The sequence below is a fragment of the Corvus cornix genome, chromosome 2, assembly GCF_000738735.6.
Source record: "Corvus cornix cornix isolate S_Up_H32 chromosome 2, ASM73873v5, whole genome shotgun sequence".
NCBI lineage: Eukaryota > Metazoa > Chordata > Aves > Passeriformes > Corvidae > Corvus > Corvus cornix.
The window spans coordinates 130,462,181-130,480,241 of record NC_046333.1 but is presented as its reverse complement, the minus strand read 5'-3'; the positions used below and the strand labels follow the sequence as shown (position 1 = coordinate 130,480,241).

Sequence of the window (18,061 nt, the reverse complement as noted above, 5' to 3'; positions counted from 1 at the left end):
GCGCACGCGCAGAGCAGCGCGTCCCGAGGGCGGGAGGGGCGGTCCCCCGCTCCCCTCAGCGGGACGGCCGCGCGCACAACCCCGGCGCATGCGCGCTCGGCGGGAAGGGAAGGCTGCGCAGGGCGCATGCGCGGTGCGGCCGGTGGGGCTGCCGGGAGAGCGCGGCGGGACAATTGAGTGCAGAGGCGGGACGGACCGGCGACGGGACCGCAGGTACGGGAGCTACGGACGGGGGTCCCGGTGGAAATGACCCTGGGAAAGATCTTAAGAATTACCTAGTTCCAACCCCCCTGCCGTGGGCAGGGACATCTTTCACTAGGTCAGGTTGCTCAGAGCTTCATCCAACCTGGCCTTGAGCGATGGGGCATCCACAAGTTCTCTGGGCAACCTGTTCCAGTGCCTTAACATCCTCAGAGTGAAGAATTTCTTCCTTATATTTAATATAAACCCTCTCTGTTTCAGTTTGAAGCCATTCCTCCTTGTCCTATAACTACATGCTCTTGTAAAAATTCCTTAGAGCTTCTTCTGATCTGAAGCGATTTTTCAGTAATATTGATGTTCAAGGCGGTGCACTCTCTGCCTGCAATTTAACTGAGTAAAAGCTGATGCTGTGTCATGTCTCTGAAGTTGCCCACAGCCGCTGTTCTGCCTCTCCATCTGTGCCGGCAGTGCCTCTTCAAACACTCAAGGAGCAGCGTGTTAAGTTTGGGCCGAGATATGGGTATTGTAGCTGCCTTTAGCAGAGCTCCGTGCGCACCGTGTTGAGCTGGATGTGTAAAACTTTGAAGCATTTTTTGTATGTGTGTTTCATTTTAATGCAGCTATTAATGTATCCTTAAGGACAAAAGTACAACCGAATTCAATGCCTGACAAACCAGCTGCACCCATGAGACGGTTTGGGCTATGGTTTCACGGTGCACTGGGTTTGGCCAGGCCTGGTTGCTAATAAAAGCTAGGAGCAGTGCTTTTTGCATTGCTTGCAGCTGTTTCCCTGCAGCCAGACCTAACGGTAAGGAACGTACAAGGTTCTCAGGTGTATCGGTGCTGTCTCTGAGGAAGGGGCGTATTTGCATGTTCATTCATTTAGTTGTAATGTGGAGCTATTCCTTGCCCTTGCTACACCTGCTCTGATCTCATCTAAAAGATCTGGCATCAGTGGTTTGTTGTACATCCGCGATGTTCTATTTCTATTGTGTAGGAGTAAAGGGACAAAATGTAAACCTTTTGGCTATTATTTTTTTAAACATGTTTTTGTTACATTTTATGAAACCTGTTATTTTAAAGACAAAGATGTATTTCTGGATGCAATATTTCATTTTAAAACCCACAAACCTGTAAGGGTCTTTGTAGTTGCAAGTAGGTAATACTGGTAACAGTGAAGTTACTGAGTTATCAAGGGTGGTGTCTTCAAATGTCTTAGTAATTTTCAAATCTCCTAATGAGTCTGTTTTTGTGGTTTAAGACCAAATGACAGTGCAATGTCTAAATGGATTTGGAAACCAGAGCACTTTAAGCACGGATATGTGCAATTTATGAATTGCGCAGCTTTCCCGTTCCACAGAACCAGAAGTGCAGTGGGCAGGGTTAGTGTAGCACTGCAGCCATGCTATGCCCAGTCCTCATGCAGAGCCATGGGGTGTCCTGTGTTGTCTTCCCAAGTGTCTCTTGTGTAGTGTAGGTTGGGTAGAGAACTTGTTCCAGGTTCACATGGCACCTGAAGCTGGCTGTGCTCAGCACTGGCACTTGCAGTCTGCTCCCCCAGAAGGTTTGACACCTTTGCAGTGTTCACAGTGACTTTTCATGCTACAGATACTCCTGTTATAAAAACCAAGCTACTCCCTTACTGCATAGGGTTAACTAAAATTCATATGGTATCACTGTTGTCAGGTAGGCCTAACTTAAGTGCACTGCTGTAGACACAGTCAGAGGCTTCTTTCCTTGTATTTTTAATAACAGCCACAGTGGAAGTGACAACAGTTGAGGCCATTTTGCCCCTAAGATTTATGTCTAATAACAGCATCACATATATACTAATTGTACTCATACTGGGGAGAGAGCAGTACTCCTGCTACCAGTGCCTGCGTGTTTGCAAACTGCTTCAGTGCAGACCTTGGCAAGAACGGTGGTTGTGCCGCAGGAAGCCACTGGAGTGCAGAGTAGCACCAAAAAAGGTGCAGAAATACACTGGCTTTTGCAGCAGGATGCAAATGTGCTTTTGAGATAGTACAGAAGTTTGATTCTGCAATCTGTATTATGGTTTGTTTTTAACCTAGTAGTTGGGGGGATCATTTAAAATAAACATGCGTAAATGGAGAATTAAAACTGTAATTGTACTGTAAGTTGTGCTTGCCTTCTTCATTTCAGCTGCTGTGTTATTCTATTGGAGTTTTCTTCTTTTGTTTGATTCCTGTCTATTACTTTGAAGCATTAAGATTATACCTTGTTATTTTAGTGGTTGCAGAGTAAGCTTTGTTATATTAACATCGGCATATGTTTGGTTTTGTCTTAAGGTTGTTCAGGGGAATAATGGTCTTACATTTTGAGGGAAAACATCTAATACATTCCTTCCACTGTTCAAGTGGACATAACATGGAGCAATAATATCCACTGTAATTCTGAGATAATTTTCTGCTGAATGTTAATCTTATTATGGTGAACCTGAATGACCAATGTAATTGACTGTTTAATGTAAAAGGCTGTTCCCAGGTATGAGACATACCTTCAGCATTCATTGTTCATTGTACACTAATAATGGGCTTTTCAAAATTATGTTTCAAGTGTTTAGAATAGTTTTGCTTAAAATTATTTTTCTTTTTATAAACTGGTGTAAGTTTGTTAAGTAGCCCTATACTGTGCATCTCCAGAGCATTTATTGCTATTGGAACTGCATTAGTGGCTTTTAAAATGAAAAATGAGATGTTCAGCTGCAGTATTTGCTGTAGTCGATCCTTTTTAGTACTTAAACAAAGCATTGCAACAATACTACTTTTTCTTAAATTTTATTATGCTTGTGAATGAATATTGTTATTTGAAGATCTTTTATGCTCTCTTATATTTTGAAATAGTGCTTATGTTGTCATCTATGGATATATTTTTATATTTAAAGCCTATCCTGACTATAGTTGTCTTTATCTGCTTCTTTCCTTCCTGTCCACCCTCCAGAGCAGTACAGTTAAATATGAGGCGATCTGCAGCTCCAAGTCAAGTCCTAGGAAATGCAGGCAAAAAGCCAAGGTTTATACCACCAGGGAAGTGTATTCCTGTTTGTCTCAAGAATGAAACTAAGGAGATGGACCAAGAAATGAAGTTAAAGGAGGTAAACCAAACAGTGCACTAAAAAGTATTTTGTACAGTATTGTGATTAAAAGATAACATCTGAGCTCACCACAAACAATCTCTGGTTTAATAATATATCAGAAAAAATTTTGATAGCTTTGCTCTCAGTACCTTTGATCTTGCTTCTCAGGTTAGGTTGCCGAAAAATGTTTTTCAAATAAATAAAATTAATCAGTATTGAGCCCAAATGCTATTCTCAAGTGTAAAGGAGGTGGGGATTGCATCTTGGCATGGGCTTTATTGGATTTTATTTTTTGTAAAAGCAGTTAAGAACTCAGGATACTTGTACTAAAGTCTCAGTCTGTTGGGTTGCAGTTCTGCTGCAAAGGAACTTTCTCTGAAACCTTTGACACAGAAAAGCATCACAATTTTTATTTATCTGCAGAAGACTTGTATTAAATTAAATTCATAAACTGTTTACATAGGTGTTTGGTATTGTGTGCACATACTTTTTGTTGTGATGCACACAGTTTTGTAGAGATGTATATATTTATGTAGCAAGTTTGATAATGACAATTAGAATGTCTTGAGATCCCTTCTTGTTGCTCTTTTCTCTATTTCTCTTCACCTGCATGAAGAAAATGCTATTGTGAACTTATTTCTCTTTTGCAGATAGATGAGAAAGAGGGAGATGCTTCATTGCTTTCTAAAATAAACGTCCAGAATCAAAATGAAAATTTTACACAGTCTTTGGAATCAACTGGAAAAGTAAAGACAAAAGCATGTTTCAGTGTTGACAAGTGTAGCAAGGCAGAAATGAAAATGCTAAATGTGCCCAAAGCTGGTAAGATGCTCTTTCTTTTTTACTACCATGTATGATAAGAGAATTTTAAAGCTTATGAATGATAGGCTGCATATACTAAACTTTTGTGAAGTACTATTACAAGGGCTGTGTAATGGTGGCATTATTTGGTGTTCTACTGGATAGAGTAAAAGAAACAAGTGTTAAATGACTTTTTTAATACAAAAGGAAAGAACCAAGGTGTTTTGGAAGCCAGTTGATAATGTTGCTATTCAGGTTTGTGTCTTCCAGAAGAGCCTTATAGCCAACTCACTCTAATCTACAGTTGAAGGCAATACAAGAATTATGATACCTTAAATAGTGGGAAAGTGTTGTAATTTGGAAACCTTGATGACCTCATACAGAGAAGGCTAACCATTTTGAATGAATTCAGGTTTTTTTCAGAATTCATGAGGATTTCTTTTCTTCAGTGTCTCCAGTGGGCACTTAAGGCTCAAGCCAACTTTAGCCACAGTGCAGAACTGGCTTTGCTCATTTGTGGGTGTGCACTTCATCAGCTGTGCCCTGGTAATAAATGCCTCCAAAAAACCAGGGTAGTAAGCACTGCAAAGACATTGAAGTGTCTGAACTGTAGCAAGTGCACTTGGATGGATCTGAACAACATTGTGGGGTTGAGTGTCTTCATTTCCCAGTCCTGGTGTGCCCTGACTACAGATACAGCACAGTTCTGTGTTGTATGAATCCAAGTGTATGACCTCAGGAGCCAAGTAGATCTTGGAAGCCTTGCACTTGAACTGGGTTACTAACATTGATGGATGAAAATTGCTCCTTTTGGAGCCAGCTCAGGCATTCTAAATACCTGTCTTACAGTTATTTCACTGTTGTTTCCTCATAATTAATTACACTGATAACGATGGTTTAAGGTTCATGTTATTAATAATACTTTGTGTAGTGAGGGAAGTTTTAAAAGAGCATTTCAGGGCCACTTACCACCTTGAATTGTTGGAAGGCTTTAACAAAGTCATATTTTATTTTATTATAAGACATCTTAAATCTTGAAGCCTGATTGAAGCAAAACTGATACAGCTCCGTGTCCCCAGGTCCAGCCAATAGTGAGGCTAATTTCCAAAAGGGAATTATTCCCAATAGGCTTACGTATGTCCTATACACACATACACATGACTGGTAACATAGGCCACCACAGACAGGGAACCCAGCACTCAGGCAAGCAAAAGCAGTGCCTGTGGACACATCCTGTTCCCTTCTCTGGCTGCTTGGGGTGAAAGCCTGTTTGCGGAAAAACAAATGATTACACTTGTATCTGATGTAAATTTACATCTAGATACACTGTATCTAGATGTAAATACACATGCACACAGAGACTTCAGATCCCTCCAGTAACTGACCTTGTGCACTCAGTCTGTTCAGTAGCTGGCTCCTTGATTTGCTGGACATCCCAGCTGTGGGCACGTGAGTCACAGAGGCCCACAGCTCCCACTCCAGTTGCTGGTTTGCAGATTTGCACTCCCACAGGTACAAGAATGCTACAGGCCCTGCCACAAACTTGTCTTAGCCACTTGGTCTACTTAGTGGTGGGCTCCTGGCTTCAGTGATCTCCCAGTTGCCTTGTGCCCCAGAGATGCACATGTACAAACACGTCTGCCTGGTAACTGAACTTACCAGGAGCCAACCCCCAAGGTTGTTGCAGTGGGGATCCTGCAACATACATATACCAAACCAGGAGTCCCGTGGAAAGGAAATATATATGGACAGATTCTTGCTCGCTGTTTCAGAGATGTTTATTTCTCCAGCCGCATGGCCGGGGCTCTGCCCAGGAACTGTTCCAGTCACGGGACCAAGGGTCCTTCTGCCCGCGCAGGGAACACAAACCAACCAATGGGAACGAGGCTGAGCAGGGGCAGGGAAGCCCCGTGTCTGTGCCCTGAGGGCCCCTCTCCCAGGGCTCCATGGCAGGGGAGGGACCCCAACACCTCACCCGTTTTATTTTAATAAAAGGAGAATGAAAACATCTGGATAAACATAACAAGAACAGTTTCAAAACAAAACAAGCCACCCTCCTGAGTCTTTAAATGTCCAAACAGATTCTGTGGAACATCTTAGGGCTGACAGAAGGGAGACAGAACTCTCTGAGCATGCTTTGTGGGGAAACTGAGGCAGGAGAGGGTTTAACTTCTTCCCTCCCCCTTTTCATCCCCCACTCGGCATTGGAAAGGATTTTTGGGGAAACAATTGGCAAAAGCATGGTTTTGTGAGGGAAACCATGGATGAAAAAACAGATTGGGAATACACTGGGGGTAATAGGACATAGGGTAAAAGGGAAAGGTGGGATTAGGAAAGGGAGACTGTAGGGAGGGCTTACAATGGAGATATTGTCTAACATGACTACGATTTTTTTGCATACATACTGCCTTTTACAGGAACACCATCAGGCCCAGTGACCTGCGATGCTTGTAACCCTTTTCTACCTAGTATAATTTTGAATTCCACCACCTCTCCATCTCCCAAGCTTGGGATGCATTTTTCGGGGTTATTCTTTTTAATAGCAGTTCTATGCACGAATATGTCTTGCTGGTTGTCACACCCCATTATAAAACCATAATTTTGCTTAACATTATACCATTTTACTATCCCTAAGATCTTAGCTACTATGATTTTTTTCCTTTTTCCGAGTGGCTGCTGTTTTCTGTCTCGCTGTGTCTTTGCTCTCTCTTTCGGTCGCTCCCGTGTTGGAATTGTCGGGGCTGCTGGTGCCTGCGCGCTCTTCCCGGGGTCGCGTTCGGGGCTGCGCGGGCCGGGCCGGGCCGCGCCGCTCAGTTCTCCGTGCGTCGCCTCCTCTGGTCGCAGCTTCGCTGCCGCTGCCGGGCGCTGTACCCACGTCTCGGCCAGGCCCCGAGCGACAACCCCCCGCGCCCTGCTCCAGCGCGCGTCTCGGCTGGGCGCGGCTCCGTTCCACCGCCATTGCCGCCCGCACGCCGCCCCTCTCGGTCAGGCATTCACGGGGCGAGCTCCACCACGCGCTGCGCGCGGCCGGGTGGGCACCGCCGGGCCCCGCCGCTCCTCGCTCCGCCACCGACACTGCGGCTCGCGTGGCTCCGCCCGCGCGCGGGAACTGCCTCGCTGCTGCTCGCAGAGCACTCGGTGCACGTGGCCTGGGCCGCACGGTCCCTGCGCCAGGCTTCCCTTCGCCAGCACACAGCTGACATTGCTCAACAGTCTCGGTAACTAAATAATATTCACGAAAATATTCTTCCATCGGCATATATCTTGACTCCAATATTAACTGTGTCCAAGCGGTTTTCCAAAAGCCCTTCGTAAGAATTAAATCCCAAGAAACATAGAAAAAGTTCTTAAACAACCATGCCAGGAAGTGTTTCAGTTCTTTTTGAGCTTGAATCAAGCTAAAATTTACAAATCGTTGTTCAAGAATCATTTTAAGTTTAAGATAAATGTCCATATGCGGCTCTGAGAGCCAAGAGTCTTCCCACGGTTCCTCCATAGTTTAGATATGGAATAGCAAAGCAAAACCAAGAAGAGGAATCCAAAGTTTCCAGGGTTTACTCACACAAATCAGTTGCTTAGGGATCGGGGATCGTTCTGCTCACAATTCTCCACCATTATGTTGCAGTGGGGATCCTGCAACATACATATACCAAACCAGGAGTCCCGTGGAAAGGAAATATGTATGGATGGATTCTTGCTCGCTGTTTCAGAGAGATGTTTATTTCTCCAGCCGCATGGCCGGGGCTCTGCCCAGGAACTGTTCCAGTCACGGGACCAAGGGTCCTTCTGCCCGCGCAGGGAACACAAACCAACCAATGGGAACGAGGCTGAGCAGGGGCAGGGAAACCCCGTGTCTGTGCCCTGAGGGCCCCTCTCCCAGGGCTCCATGGCAGGGGAGGAGACCCCAACACAGGGTGTCCTGGTCTCTCGAGTGACTTGCATGGATTTCTTGGTCCCTTCAGTAGCCAACTCTCAGACCCTCTGGTCTCCCCAGTATCTGGCCCAGACTCATGGCTGCTCCAATATTTAGCTCCCAAGCCTCTTATGCTACTTGCCAGCTAGTCCATGTTGGTATTTGTTAGCAATCTCACACAGTATATCCAGTCAGTGTCCTTGGTCTCTGGCCTCTCTGCTTGCTGACATATCAGGTACTTGAGCCCTATGACCTATGTGTGGTCCAGCTCCAGCTTTCACCTGGGAAAATATTTAGAAATGTAGTTTAGTAAGAAGATGGGACTTGCTCTGGCAACAGGATGCAGTGCCTTGCTGAGGAAGCTTACTGACTTTCATCTGTTTAAAAGTGGCTGCCTTTTTCCTTTTATTGTTGTGTGCTTGTTCTTCCCTGAACCATCTTCGTCTGTCACTTTTGCGTGTCTTTGTGGTTTTTGTTTCTTTTTTTCTCCATCAAAGCCCCTTCTAGCATCTGGAGATTGCACAAATTCCAGGCCCCGGTAGGCAGAAACCCCCTCCATTCTGTAAGGTGCTTCAGAGAGCCTTTCCCACTCTTCTTCCTGGGTTTCAGCCCCAGAAAATGGGGGTGTGATAGCCGTGATAGGATGCTGCCACTGGCATGGTATGTGACCCAGAGTGTATGAACTCTGTTTGGCAGAGCTAATGTGGGGAAATTCAGCTTCCTTGTATGTCTTTAAGTCTTACGGCTTTTGTGTTTATCTGCTGCATGCTGAAACTTCCAGTTGTTAGGATGAAGCTTACACTTGAAGAAAACTTTCAGTGTCTGTGGTCATGCTTCCCTATAGGTCATGCTTCCTTATAAGGTAGATCTGCTAAAATTTGTATCTGCTAGTTCTGCTTAGCCATGCACTTGAAAGATAAGTAGTGGATTTATTTCCAAAAAATCTGGGAAGTCAGCAGTCATTCTAGCAAAAAAATGTTGTGAAGTGGAAAAGATACTAAATGTCTTTTCAGTATCGTGAATTCTGGGTGCAGCTGGTGTGGGTCCTCTGTGATGACTTTAGAAAAATAACCAAAACTTTGTGGAGTGAAACTGGGTGAGCTACTTCTGTTGATGTGCTGTTGCCTTTCTGAACAAGGCATTTTCTGCCAAAGCTCTTTCCATGCCTGCAGAATGGGGCTAACCCTGCAAGGCTTTGAAGAGCTGTCCTGAAATGTGGTATAAAGGAAGTAAGTCTAATGTAAATGTTAGTTATGGTCTTCAGGTTCATTGGTGATGCAAGCATTGTAGTGAGAAAACAATCCTGTATTGAGGCTTCCTTAAATCTTAAGTAATTTCTTAATAACTTAGATTTTCCAAGACAGTTTCTGCCCTTTACGTCACTTGTCTGCTATTCGTTACAGCTAGTGTTGCAATTACATTGATTATGTAAATCATAACCTTCTTTGTAGTGTGAAGTTAAATTGTTTTGTCAAAGCTGGCTTTGGTATGAAATTCAGAAGTAATGGAAACCAGTTGCAAAAGCCAGAGTCAGTTTGGGGTTTTTTTTATTATTAATATTATAATGGAATTATATTTGACTATCAGTCTCTGGAGTGTCATACTTCTCTGTTAAAGGGGCATTAAAATAATTTTAAGATTGATGTGTATGCATTATTTCAGTTTATTGTCTCCTTATCATTTAATGCAGATGATAAACAGTTTGATAGTTTTATATCACACTCAAAGCTGTTGTGTTTGGGTTTCCAGTGCAGCAGTGGAATGTGAAAATAAATACCTCAGGTTCCTTTGAAATTCTTTTGAAACACCTGTGAACCACTGGACAACTGCACTGTTCATAGGCCTAATCTTTCTGAAACCCAGCCCTGAAAATGCTGTGCATTCTTTCAAAAAAACTCAGTTATCTGACACATGGTGTCCATTTCTTGGAGCAGACGAGTAAGGATTTGATTAGATGAATAAATCTAAAAATTATAGCATATCTGGCTTAAAAAAAATACTTGTTTTTCTAAGCTTCTTTTCAAAAAACTTCTTCCCTAAAATGTCATTAATAAAAGTGAAGTGCAAGAGACTCTGAAATTCTGTGAGATGAGGTATTTCCAGAGACATTTAATAAGTTTGTAGCTACAGTTGAATGAAACCTACATATAGTGTTGTAATTTTAAGAGTGTTTGAACTGTAAGGTATTGAACATGTTCATTCGACAGTTTATGACTTGTGATTGTAAGTTCTGAATACTGGAAAATAATGTTACATATCTTTTTAGGAAAATGAACTTTACTACTGCTTTATTATTTTGCTTGTTTTTAAGAGGCAAAGAACATGGCAAGCTCTTTGATACCTTTGTTTTGTATTCAGAATATAGTACTTGTTGACACAATGGATCTTTGGGAGAGAGGTGATTTATTTGACATTGTCATTAATACTTTTTCTCACATGCTTCCAAAGAATTCTATCAGCTAAGTGCGCATGCTCTTTAAAAATGAAAATTATTTAAGTATTCCTAAACTACTTACCAGTAACTGAAAACAAAACCATAAATGTGTTTTGAAGGATATTATTGCACCTCTCAAGTGCTTGGTTTCTACTTGTCATCATGACATTCTGAGGTTCTATTAGCAATAACAATTCAAACTACAGCTAATTTGAAGAAACAATGAATAGGCAGATCCCTAAACTATACTTAGTATCTCCTCAGTGTTACTGGTGAGTGGGATTCGCAAGAACTGAGGTTTTTACCCACATTGCCTTCAATTTAATGATTTTAATATATATTTATTTCATTTATATAAAAGCATACATAATTTGATTTATGTTTATTATTTGAGTTTATAGCTTGCTTTCTGTTGGTACTTTTAATCTAGAAGAATGTTACTGTGTTTTGCCTTTCGGGTTACTATATAGTGTGTGGAAATGGATAGCTCTTTCACCTAAACACTTAGATGCAACATTCCAGTTAGACTGAGATTTCACTGTTTGAACCGGATGTAGGTGAACAGAAAAACTGGATACAGAGTTCTATTCTGTTACAGTTCACCTCCTGTTTGGTTGGTTTTTGGTTCAAGAGTACCTTGTCTTTCATCCATCACAGTGGCATCTGCTAATGCATCTTCCAAGAGGAACTTTGCCAGAAGTCATACTCAGATACTATCTTTGAGCTAACACTGAGGACAAATTGTAATTGTATTTCATTACAGGGTTAATGTGCTCACCCTATATCTCTAAGCAGATGTTTCTGAATGTTTTTCATGCTGATGATATTAACTGTACTTATTATTTGCATATAGTTTTGAATATATTTTCTCTATCTTCTCTGGAATGTTAATGTTTATTGACTACATTCGTCTGTAAGGTTTGGATGCTTTGTACACTTAAGCTTAATTTTTCATAATGTTGTTCCTTCATCTTTCTAGACCATTGTTACAGGTCTATCTGATACCTTTTATCACTTGATATGAATAAAATCCTTTTAACCAATTAATGTGAATATTAAGAGAAAATCCACTGTTCGTTTATGATAGTAGCAATCAATTACCTATCACTTTTAATCAGGGGATTAAAAAAATTTATTTTCAGGATTTTCATATTGTCCAGTTTCAGTCTAATTGCCTACTTATGGTTTCTAGTAACACAACTAAAAACATTCATACCTGGCATCTCATAATGAACCAGATTATTCCTAGAATTACTTGGATATCTGCAAAAGTACAAGTATTAGTTTAATTTCTGTTGTTGTACTTCACAGATGAACTAGAAGAGATATTTCAGTTTGTCTATTTCAGTGGTGGAGCTGCATGTGTAGCTGCAGTTCTGTGTGCCCTTCAAATGTTTTTATAAACAGCTGGTAAAGCAGTTAAATCTTTGGGTAAAAGATACTCCATAATCATGTGTAGTTCTTAATAATTACCAAGCACCCCTTAGAACAGCTAAGAGGTGACTGGATGCCTGACTGTAAGTAATTTATTACTGCATTGTTTGCAAGTAAGATTTTACAAGTCTATAAATTTTGTTATAATTTCTTATTCAAAATAGTATCAAATTATGTTGCTAGATCTTTATGATTTAAAATGTCCTCATTTTCCCTCCAGTGTTCTACACAGAATAGTTTATAATAATGAATAGACAAATTTATAGGCAAGTTTATTTTCAATTCAGGATAGTTTCTTTACTGTTTAGGTGTCATCTGTGGCTGTTTGATCTCAAGAGATGGGGACTCGTTAATAAAACTGGATTGATCTAAACACATCATAAGATAAATTGTCCGTATCTGATTGGATGCTGGTTCCAGAAGTGTTCATCTATCCATCAGTCACAGTGGGTCTTGTATTTTCTGGTCTGTAGCTTTGGGATTCTTTGACATCTCCTCAAGACAACACCTTTTACTTGGTGCTCTTCCTTGCAGTGTTAATGATGTCTTCTACTCTGCTGCTGTCTTAAGGCCTTCCCTAGCGTTTCCCCAGCTGATTGTGCACACTTGGTGTTCTCCTGGGCTGTTGTCACATTCCTAATGGTGTTTATTCATCTTGAATTTGGGATGCCCCCCAGCTGAGTGCTGAGATACACGGTGCTAGTAGAATTAGCAGCCAAGAGTGAGATGGAAAGAAGGAACTTTACAGCAGCTTCACCACCAAAGGCAACATCTCGTATAACGTTCAGCAACTGCAAAACTGCTTTCCTGGATGGGGCAGCCATCTGCAACACTGATGCAAATGCAAACTTGCTTAATTCTAGTGGGATATTTCCACAGTTAGTACAACCTAATTTATAATTTGGTATGATCATATCTTGCTGCCGTGTGAATAACTAGGCTTTATGTAAGTATAGATGGTATAACCAAGATATTCACACATGGGAGAAAAGAGCAGTGAACTGGCAGAGAAAGGTACTTTTCATTTGCCCCAGTTAAGTGTGCTTTGTATTTGAGCTAATGAAGATAATGAAGGAGAGGGGAAGGAAACCAGAAATCAGAAGGGTATTACATGATCAGAAAATAAAGAAAAAGAATTATATTCAATATAAGATATTCAACGTTTCCCAAAGAAGTTGGAGGGATTAAAATGAAAGTTTCGCAGTAGTAGCTTGTCTATTAAATGTAACTGTGGCTGCTTCTTTACAATGAAAAATATAAATTGTCAGGTTCTTTACTTTTGAGTAGTGATATATCCGTTATTGAAGAAAGCTGTGCTCCATGTACAGATGATAATCTTTCATGCATTTTCTTTTGAAGTTATTAAGTTATTGAAAATTAAAATTTGTAAACAAGCAGAAAGGCTTAAACACTCGTGCAGAAAGAGAGGTCTACTTTTGAAACTGCAGATATAAAGCAAACACCCCTTTCCAAGGGCTGGCAGGGGATGTGTTGGGAAATGAACTTACTATCCCAATATATTTATTACAATTCAGCTCCTAGAGTTGCATGAAACACACAGAGTATAGTCTGCAATATACAGAAAAAGAAATTAGCTAATACTGTAACTTTAAAAATAAGGAACTTGGAAAATACTCTGCATAGAGACTATCTTAAAGGATTCAGGTTTATCAGTAATAATTCTTTCTGTTCCCTCATTCATTCTGGGGGGAGCGGTTTCTTCTTCCTTTTTTTTTTTTTTTTTAGTTTTCAAAATCTGTTATCAGGCTATGTGAATGTAAGATGGGCTAAAGAGAAATACACGGCTATTAACGTTTTCTCATGTGTGTTTTTATTTTCCTTTCTCCCATCCTTTGGAAAGTCCTAGTTTGGATTGTTAAGGGTTGGTGTATGTGTATATTCCCAGCTCTCTTGTCTCCAATAGCTATGAAGGTGGGCTTAAGGGAAGAAGAGGGAACACAGCTATCAGGTGGAGGGATAAGAAATGCCTTAGTGAAGGGAACTGGGAGGTTATTTTGAGCTAGCCTGAGTATTATGACAAACTAGGCCTGGATGCCTTCAAAGCTACTTGTCAAATCTTTCTGTGGCTGTGCTCATTGTTTAGATCCCCTTTGTTGCCATGCCAGCCTAACTAGAGTGCAGTCCCAGCTTTTGGCTTTGGGCCTTAAGTTTTCCCTGAAACAGAAGCTTTGTCACAATATGACTTTCCTTGAGCCAACAAGATAGTGATAAGATGGTTATCTCACTGGCTTCAAAATATCTGCTGAGCAAGATTAGAAGAATGGAGAAAGCTGTTCCTCTGTCAAATGCAGGGAATAATGCACAGGGTAGTATTTTCAGGATAGTATGTAAAAGCATAATCTCCAAAATTTTAATCTCTCTATGAACAAAACAGGAGAACTGCAGAAACTTGGCTTCTGTTACACTAATTCTTTTCCTAGGGGTTATCTTGCTAGTGAAGATGTGAGAATTTAGGGAAAATATCCTGAGAAAATCAGACTTTCAAACCTTTCTGTATTTCTCAGCTGCTTCTGATTAGTCATCAAAAATCTCGTTGGAAGAGAGGATCAGAGAGGTATAAGCATGCATTAGGAATGGACACAGTTCTTAATTTGTAAAGAATGGGGCTCTTACTTTTCTGTTTTTAAGGACACGACTTATAAAGTGAAGAGCTAATTCATGGAGCTGTACAGTCACATAGTATTATAATTTAGAGTCCTGTAGCTTTAAGCCAAACTTAGTTTGAAGGATGGTTACTGATCTGAATGTGTGGGTCTTGGAATGTCACACTGAGATAAAGATAAATTCTTTAAAATTTGGCATGGGGGGCATTTTAATTGGCTAACTCATATATTCCCCATTTCAGTGGGCTAGATGTTGGGAGAATGCCTTGTATCAGCAGAGGGGACAGAATTGTATTTATCTTTTATGCTTGGAATTTCATCTGATAAGAGCTCTGGAGCAGGCTGGATGTAATTCAGGCTAGTTTAAAGAGAGTTGTGTAAAGGTAATTATTGCATTGTTAACTTCTGTGCGTTCGTGTGCTTGCAGCAGTTGCAAGAACTATTAGGGGTTGGAAGTTAATACATGCTAGAAGCTGATCACAAAAACAGATGCAGGAAAAAGAAGAGGTAAAATTTTCCCTTATTTGTCTCACCTCCAATGCAGGACAGAGGTTTAGGAATAATTGTGCAGGAGAAAGGAAAGGAGTGGCCTGAGATATCCAGGTACAGCAAAGATAAGAACAATAAAGTATAAAACTGATGGTGAAAGTGCTGATGAAGATGAGAAAAAAAAATCAAGTGACATGAGAAAGCCATTTGAAACATGAATGACCTAAAAGTATTATTTCTAAAGGGTCTGGTGTGAATGTATTTAAGCACTGTAACTTCCAGGTGGAGTTGTATTATGACTTTTGGTTCACAAAACTTCTTCAACCCCCTCCTTAGTGAATAATGCCTGCACCCCTTAGCTTTAGAGATCTCCCATGAAACAACTGTCCCTATGAGAAACCTTTGGAGTTGAAAGTTTTCTCACTCACCCTTTGCTCAAGCAGGCTCTTAAAGACAGGCAGATCGAGTAACTTGGCACTGTCTTGCTGTCATGTCAGTAGAGGACTATATGATGAGCTAATGGAAGTTTTGCAGCCCTTACTACCTATAGACACTCTCATCCTATGCAGCTGCCAAAGTCATTTGCAAGAGTGAGCAACTGCCTTGATACTTGCCAAATGTTTCTACTGCCATAATAGCCCACTATATTCAGTGGTGTGTAACATACCCCATCCTAGCTGCTGAATCTTTCTACATTTTTTTCTAAGCACACGGGTACCAGGGTTCCATTTTAGGTTTGATTCAAATCTTGCAATCATCCTCTTGTTCTTGAGGATTTTCAGGCTCCTAGGTGATTGTAAATGCTAACCCCAGGTCTCTGCAGAGCTGATTTGCTTGCGTATTACTAAGTAAGAACAGAAGTCCTTCAGACTTATCCTGGGGCTACCACTTTGTGGGCAGAGCACCTTCACAGGGTTTAGCAATCTGTTGACCTGATATTTTTTGCACTAGAAGGTCCCAGCCTGAATCACTTATGCTGGTGTCATTCCTTTCAGCATTCATGTTTGCTCTCTGTTCCAGACTGCATCTTTCCAGACACATTCTTTCTTAGGGCATCCTCAGTTCTCTCAGATGTCTTTTTTCCTTTGTCTCATGTACCTTATTTTTAAGTCTGTCATGGAGAGATTCTTCCTCAGTCCTGTGTGACAAAGGATCCTCCCTCTCCCTCCAAAAAGCTCCCGTGATTTAAGTCATTCTCCACTTCAGGGTATTCTGTCTTATAATGTGCCTAAATTTACATGGGCCACTTGATGCAGTCAGTGGCTGTGATACAAACCTATCACTTGTAAAGCTTGTGGCCATTGAGCTTTTTCAGCAATTCATAGTGATTTGGCTACTTTAATTCCTGACTGTATTATAGCTGTGATTCATTCATCTGAATAGTTCTCTGGGATGCACTGTTTGTATAATTTTCTGGTATTAATTCTAGACTTTTTCACAGCAAAAACAGGAGGTATAGAAGGCAGTGAAGTGATGCATGTTTATTTTCTTCAGTGGTGACCAGAATTTCTTTCCTGCTACCTGTGGTTTGCTGTCCCCTCAGTTGTGGTAATACAAGTCTCTAGGAATACGGTTTGCAGTTCACCCTACAATGATCCAGATAGAGTCTGAAGAAGCTTTCTCAATATATTTTTTTTTTGTGAGTTATTTGTCCTGTGGCATACTGGATTAGGGAACTGCTGGTCATTAAAACTAACCCAGCTCAGAAAAAAAATGATGAGTATGAGTCATCCAGATTTGTGAGTGTTCATATCAACACAGTGAAGGGGCAGGAACATGACACAGTTGGGGGGAGGTAGAAATTACTGTTTTGACAATGTGCCACATTTATGTTGACTTAAACCAATTATTAAATTAATATTAAATTATTATGCTTGCAAAATAAATAGATTATTCTGTACCTAGATCATCTTGCTGAACTGGCTGTGCACTGTGTTGCGTAACTGTAAGTGTTGGTGGAAGGTGTAGAATGAAGGGTGGATTGTGGCAACATTTTTGGTTTTTGTAATTGTCTTGGAGCTACACCTATTGTTTTAGCTCAAAGATGTCTGTATGTATCATTAATATCCAAGCTTTTCACATTCTCTGATTTCTCATCCAAGTACTGATATGACCTTAGGCTGATGAGCAGAGCTGTTTTAAAAAGGGAAAAAAAAAAAGGGAAGAAAAAAAATCTTAGTAGGTAGCCAGCTTCGTTTTTTACAAGGGTTATTTTACACTCATGCAGAACAACATGTAATTCAGGCATTCCATCAGGCACTTGCTCAAAAGAAAACTTTATAACACTATTTTGCTATAATTACATTAGTGTGGAAACTTAGTCTCTCTAGCAACATTAAGCACTAAGAAGGTAATAGAGTAATACAAGTCTAGGTAAGTCTAGTATTAGGAGTTGCTGCATCTGGTAGCCCATTATAGAGGAAACTGCTGCAGCTCCTCGTGGCCAGGACCACAAGGATGTATTCTCAAGAGGCACATGCGCACACTATATATACAGCCAGACATCAGAAAGTTCAGCACTCATGCAAGCACAAGCAGCTTCAATGGCCTCAGCCTTTCCATTCACTAGCTGACTGTGAAAAAAGCTTGTTTATGGCAAATGCTTATGTATACAACATGGATCCTCCAGCAAGTGGTCTTAAATTCTTACTCTGATCAGTTACTGGTCCCTGGATCCCCTGGTCTTCCAGCTGACTCACAAACGCACACTGGGTCTCTCTGGCAGCTGGTCTGACCAGTGGCCTGTCCCCAGGTGTCCTGGTGTCCCTCCAATAGCCAAATCTCAGACCTTCTGGTCTCTGCAGTGTCTGGTCCAGACTCATTGTTGCTCAGCTCCCAAGCCTTCTGCCTGGCTAGTCTGCCTTGGAGTTTGCCAGAGGTCACACACTGACACAGGTATCCAGGCAGTGTGCCTGGGCTCTGGCTTCTGCTTTCTGGTGCCTCAAGCAGCCCAGGCCCGTGACCTGTGGTACAACTCCAGTTGCTGACATCTGTGTTTTTGTACGTGGTCACACCCAATGGAGATTTCCCCTCACCCAGGAAAGCAGTTACAAATGTAGTTTAACAAG

General features: G+C 41.3%; 1 protein-coding gene across 2 annotated transcripts in view; it reads left to right on the top strand.

The window, feature by feature from the left end:
* Positions 1-108: 108 nt before the first annotated feature.
* Positions 109-18,061, top strand: part of RAD54B (RAD54 homolog B) — a 66,626-nt gene continuing 48,673 nt past the window's right edge. Inside the window, exons 1-3 of one of the 2 annotated variants that reach the window (XM_020584086.2) lie at positions 109-213; positions 3,163-3,316; positions 3,949-4,120. In XM_020584086.2, coding sequence (XP_020439675.1) covers positions 3,179-3,316; positions 3,949-4,120 — 310 coding nt within the window. In that variant the 5' untranslated portion in view covers positions 109-213; positions 3,163-3,178. Of the gene's footprint in view, positions 214-2,273; positions 2,336-3,162; positions 3,317-3,948; positions 4,121-18,061 lie in introns of those variants that run through there. The other variant, XM_019289287.3, reaches the window with a different exon arrangement.